Raw genomic sequence first — 6,000 nt, 5'->3', positions numbered from 1 at the left:
CTTGAAGCAACTTTAAGTCAGGTTGGTAACTGACCAGTTAATAATTCAGATTTTTCTTTTCCCACTCCTAGAACCAAAATATTTATTCGTTTCCCCAGAACTCTGTTTGCTACTGAAGATGCCTTTGAATTTAGCAAACATCAATTAGGTATGATTTTTTTGCCCTGATTTCAATAGACAATGACATCAACAAGTTTGGTTTTGGGCTAAGTCTTAAATAGCGGCGTCTGATACAATGTGAGCAGCATTCCGTTTGCGACGTTGCAGGGAATATCAGCATCTAAGTATCTGAGTCCTCACTTTCATGTCTTTGGGGTACAAACCTAGGAGAAGCATTTGCTTTGCAAACCAGTAATGAGTTATGGAATTATGGTAAGATGCACATCAGTCTGCGTCTCGAGGGTTTGGAAGGTGGTCAGAGGCAAACGGAACCTTAGACATGGTTCTATGTTGTACCAGACTTTGTTTTGCCTCATGAGGAGCTAAAACTACTGGAGTTTATCCCCGTTAAACTTTCAAAATCTTCCTAAGCATCTGATCCTGGCTGACCCCTGCAGCCAGGGTATCTGTTGTGAACGGTGAATGAAGAAAAGTTAGATGAGGGGAGAATACAAAAGTAAAGAATATTTTCAATTTGCCTTGCAAATCTAAACAGGTGTGTTAAGAATCCAGTAATCTGAATGCTTGATTACAGCTTCGGAAATCATGTAGGGCAGTCCTACTCTGTCCTGCAGGGCTGCTGTGAGTTGAAATTGAACCAACTCGAGGGCATACGACTATGTGTCAAGTGCATCCTTTACCTGCATGACCTCACTTTATGTTCAGCACAAACCTAGGGAGGTACTGTCCTCTCCACTTTTTGTTCAGGAAAAATGAGGCTGATACTCAAATAACTTGAAGGCCTCACAGCTAGTAAGCTGCAGAGCTGGGATTTGAACCCGGGTCTGGCTTCAAGATCTAGGCTGTAGCCACTGTGCTGTCTTATTGTTTGACTCCTACAGCAGCACGTCAATCACAGGGGTCAGGGGAACGGGCAGGTGCTGACTCCTCTGGTCTGGAGTGGGCCTGAGCCAGCATTTCTAACCAGCTCCCAGGGGATGTGGCTCTTCCAGGCCTGGGGCGAGCCTGGCCCCTCATAGGACCTCAGTCACTATGTGGCGGGGGTGGCGGGGGATGGAGGTTCAAGTGTATCTTGCGGTCACTCAGACCTGGGTTCAAATGCCTCTATATAGCTGCTCGCTGTGCTGCCTCCAGCTGCAGGAGGGTCTTGTCCCGCCTGGGCTTTGGGCCCGTCTGCAAAATGTGCCTGAGATGCCACCTTCTGGGGTGCTGCTTCGATGTGTCTGTCCTTTACACTGTGAGAGGATGAAGGGGGGGGGGCGGAAGCGCCACAGCTCCAGGCTTCCTTTACCCAGCCTGCTGTCATGTCGGCGCTGAGGCTTCCTGTGTTCTCCTTAGACTGCACCGCTCTGGGGCAGTGTCTGCCATCGCGCCAGGGTGGTGGGGGCGTTGGGGAGGAGGGTGTCAATACAAAGAACCCCAAACGAAAGCTGTTTCATTAAAACTTTTGTTTTATTTTAAGTTGCGAGAATCCAAGCCACATACAGAGGCTGCTCAGGAAGAAGAGCATACCTGAAAAAGAGACAAGCAGGTGAGACGGCAACAAAGTTGCCTGTCCGCAACGGGCCAGAGTCACCCACGTTCCCCTCCGTTGTGGGCTCCTCTGTGGCTCTCGTCCTGCCTGTCCCCGAGACCTCAGGGTGAGCCGCCCAGGCTCCGTTCTGGGGCCTCCTCCACTGACTGGAGGTGCTATTTGTTGCCTGGACGTGTTTTATTCCACCCACAGTATCTGCACGTTTAAACAGTAATTTTTAAAATTTACAAACACTACAAAACTCTCAAAGGCTGCCCCCTACCCCCACTTCTTGGAAGTGACCTCTCTCCTTAATTTTGCATGTTTCATTCTCTTGCTTTTCTTTATAGCTATACCGCCTACAGATACATCACTAAACAATACATCCATCATCTGGCACAGTATTAAGTTAGTGAAAATAAAATTGACTATTTTTTGTGACGTTCTGCACAAAGCATCACATTCTAGAAGTTTAGCCAGGAGGTGCATGTGGACTTAGCTATTTGTCGTCACAGTTCCATAGCGCAGTATGCCTCTCTATCAGAAGTCAACTCAAGGGCCAGAACGTAAATATTTTAGGCTTGTAGGTCATGTGGTCTCTGTCACAACTACTCAGCGCAGCCACTGTTTCACTAATATGAGCATGGCTGCGTTCCAGTACAACTTCACTTCCACAAACAGGCTGCCGGCCCTCAGGCAGGAGCTTGCTGGTGGCCCCTGGGCTGCGTGAACATACCACAGTTCAGCAGCTCTTGTTGGCAGACGTTTGCATCTGTTGGTCTCTCAACCACAAATGCACATATCCGAGAACTCTGAAACCTGCCGACATTTGAAAATTGGGAGAGAAGCCAGACATCTACCTTCTGTGTGTCCCGATCGGCTCAGGTCTCCCGATTTTTAAATGCAGATGATAAAACCAAGGTAAAGAAAACACTGGTGAGACCCTAAACCATCACAAGTACCACTCTTGGCCCTGAAAATGTCTTGGGAGCTCTGACTCCCTGGCTGGTGTCAGTGTGTGTGCCCAGGTAAGGATGATGCTGCCGACCCAGCTTTCCATCTCTGGGGCTAGCAGAGTGCCGTGTGGGCGTCCCGAAGGCTGTGGAGGAAGGAAGAATTCTGAACAAGCCTTCTGTATTTAAATATGATTGTGCTAGCCTTCTAATGTCAGCCATGCACTCTTTCAGCCATCAAACTTGAAGCCCACTGGCGTGGAGCCTTGGCTCGGAAGGAGGCCAAGAAAAGGAAGTGGGCTGTGCACGTTATAAGAAAGTAAGTTCACGGGTCCAACCGGGAGGAGTGGCCACTAATCACTGGTACGCTGCAAAAAGGGTGCTCATGGACGTGGCCAAGGCTTTCTGTGCTTTTTGGTTTCGTGCAGCGTGGATATTCTCCCTCCACAACATTAACCCTTAGGCATTTGGAGGTTTCTTGCTCTGAGGTCCCTGACTGGATGGTAGCCACAACTCTTTAGATCTGTAGTTTCTCTTAGTCTAGCTCAAAAGTCACAACGTCAGATGCCTTCTGATGCCAGCTGGGTAAAGTGAGCAAGTCCCATGAGCTGGATAAGGCAGCAGGGAATGATGGGGGACTGTGGCAAACTGGAAAGCTGAGTCCACCTCAGAGAGGGCAGAAACCACTCTGTTCCCTTTGACTGCAGCCTTGGAGAAATGCCAGGCCAGTGTTACCAGATCTTATTTATTTATTTTGAGGTGTGGGGGGGAAGCTAGGATTTCATGTGACATCTTCCAGTTCTTTGGCAACTAATTCAACTTACTTTTTAAGAAATGGTATAGGTGAAGCAGCACTAGCTTATAATCTCTGTTTTGGCCTCTGAATTAAACACACAGGGAAGAACAGCAAGTCCCAGTGACAAAATGGGCCAGAAAACTAACACACCCTTTCCTGTGTAGGTTCATAAAGGGGTTCATCAATCGTGACAAACCCCTTTCTCCTGACGACGAGGAGTTTGTAGCATTTGTGCGGAAGAATTACATCTTGAATCTGCGGTATCACATTCCAAAGAACGTTCTGGACAAGAGCTGGCTGCGGCCCCCTGGCCTCCTGAAAGATGTAAGGACTGTTGGCGCTCTGACGCCGCGAGGGCAGGGGCACTGCCGTAAAGGCTGTTGTAGCTCTGATGCTGCAAGGGCAGACGCACTGACGCAGTTAACTCCGGTATTCCTTTGTGCTGTGCCTCTCTCGGCTTCAGCGGACTGACTCAGCAAAGCACTTCCTTGCACAAGAAATTTAATTCCTCAAAATTCACACAATCTGATCAGAGAGAGCACTTTTAAATGGGTTCTGTCCTCGATGTGGGGGCAGAGAGGGTTCAGCGGTGGAATTCTTGCCTTCTGTGCTGGAGATCGGGTTGCATTCCCAGCCATTGCCCGTCCGTCAGCGGAGGCCTGCACGTTGCTATGATGCTGGCCAAGTTCCAGCAGAGCTTCCAGGATGCAGGACTCAGGAAGCAACGCCTGGTGAGCTTCCAAACACCAGCCGATGCAAACTCCGTGTTCACAACAGTCTGATCTGTTGCCCATCACAGGGATGATGCAGGCCGGGGCAGCATTTAGTTCTGCTCTGCATGGGGTCACCCGGGTCGAGGGCTGACTTGATGACAGCTAACACTGTCCCTGATGTAGCCCTCCACACAGGTTAAGTGACTGTTGTCTAGGACAGTCTTTCTCAAAGATGGCCTGAGGAGTCTGTGTCTGAAACCTGGGGTGGGAGCTACCATTGGTGCCGATTCCCGGGCCCACCCTAGGTTGACTGAATCAGAAGCTCCAGGTATCTGTCGTTTTAGCCAGCATCTCGGTGACTCATAAAGACGGTCAGGCCAGAGAACCAGTGCTCTGGCAGATCACAGCAAGATCAGGAAGTTAGATGCTGCTTCCTTTGTAAAATATTAACACTGTGCTTTAACAGCCTGTTTGGGTGGCTGGAACAGTGTGGGTGAGGCAGGTGGAAAAGACATGTGTTCTCCATACAGGCGTCAGATCTGCTCAGGAAAATGTGCACCAGGAACCTGGTTCGGAAGTACTGCCGTGGACTCCCCGTGGAGAGAAGTGCCCAGGTAGGGACTTGGTGTGTCTGCTGGGCGGCAGGATGGTGGAGGGGAGTGCCAGTCCTACAGCCGGACTCCATGTGTCACCTCTGAGATGAGGGGTCAGACTAACCCTGAACCCTGCAGGCATACTGAGGATTAAACACACATGTAGCCCTCAGGATCTGTTGGCTATAATCACAGATGCTGTGTGAAGGCACTCCAGATGGCTACTGCACTGTAAAGAGTTTGAGACCCCTTCTCTGTCAAAGATCTGGCTTTAGTTATGGTTGGGCCAGAGGGTAATTATTTCAGGGTTTGTGGGCCCTACAGTCTGTTACAACTACTCCATTGCCAGTGTGCTGAGAGCAGCCCTAGACAGTATGTCAACAGGATGACAGAGCTGTGTTCAGCAGAAACTTACAGAAACAAAACAGGTGGTGGGCTGGATCTGGCCCACGGGGCGTACTTGCTGAACTCTGGCCTACAAGAAGCTGTTGTGTGTACTTTCAGGAAGCCAGTGTAAGTTAGCGAACAGGCAGAGGGTCAGCCCCTCTTCCTGACCAGTGTGGGTTGTAGGGCATGTGCCAAAGTCAGGTTTAACAAGGCTCCTGCAGCTTCCTCAGGAGTAGGTGAGACAGTGTGTATGAAGACCCTCTGTCCCAAAGAGCCCCAGTAGCCATCACTGTGCTTTTCAATTGTTTATCACCAGATGCAGCAAAAGGTGGTCACCAGTGACATGTTCAGGGGCAAGAAAGATGGTTATGCAGAAAGCTTAAATCAGCCCTTTGCCAACAGCCGGCTCAGTAAGTCCCACTTCATGTGACTCACTCTCTTTCTTCTAAGAAAGGCCACAGAAGATGCTCGGCCCCATATCTTAAAATGGAAAATTGCCATTTCTCACCTGAGCTCTTGGTCACAGAGGGAGAGAGCAGAGATCCAGAGAGACTTGATCACGGGGTAGGAACTTATTGGTGATGGTATTTGATTCCCTCTTTAGAGGAAGAAGACATTAATCCCAAAGTGCTTCAAGTCATCAGCAGTGAGAAAATCCAGGTAAGGCGATGTCTGTCCTTAGCCCCAAACAAGATGTCTTTGTCAAGTCTGAGAGCAGGCTGTTTTCTAGAGTGCATCTGGAAGCACTGCTGCAAAGCCAGGGCTACGGTGCTCAGGTTACTAAGTGAGAATGGGGTGGGTGCCTGCTGCTGTCACACGCTCCTCTAGAAACTGTCTTGCTTTCCTATGAAACTTGTATGTAGCCATTCCCTATTTGTGAGGAGTATATGGCAAGGGCCTGGGAGTAGATGCTGCCTCCATAATT

The 6,000-nt window shown here is 49.5% G+C and overlaps 1 protein-coding gene across 1 annotated transcript in view; it reads left to right on the top strand.

The window, feature by feature from the left end:
- Positions 1-6,000, top strand: part of MYO1H (myosin IH) — a 49,150-nt gene that overhangs the window by 38,782 nt on the left and 4,368 nt on the right. Inside the window, exons 19-25 of the mRNA XM_007954998.1 lie at positions 72-148; positions 1,583-1,651; positions 2,821-2,905; positions 3,547-3,706; positions 4,626-4,709; positions 5,392-5,485; positions 5,680-5,735. Coding sequence (XP_007953189.1) covers positions 72-148; positions 1,583-1,651; positions 2,821-2,905; positions 3,547-3,706; positions 4,626-4,709; positions 5,392-5,485; positions 5,680-5,735 — 625 coding nt within the window. The remainder of the gene's footprint in view (positions 1-71; positions 149-1,582; positions 1,652-2,820; positions 2,906-3,546; positions 3,707-4,625; positions 4,710-5,391; positions 5,486-5,679; positions 5,736-6,000) is intronic.

Source organism: Orycteropus afer, unplaced genomic scaffold, assembly GCF_000298275.1.
Source record: "Orycteropus afer afer isolate SDZICR_OR568_19922 unplaced genomic scaffold, OryAfe1.0 scaffold00487, whole genome shotgun sequence".
NCBI classification, from domain to species: domain Eukaryota; kingdom Metazoa; phylum Chordata; class Mammalia; order Tubulidentata; family Orycteropodidae; genus Orycteropus; species Orycteropus afer.
Note: the sequence above shows the minus strand (reverse complement) of the source record. Positions and strands in the feature narration are given on the sequence as shown.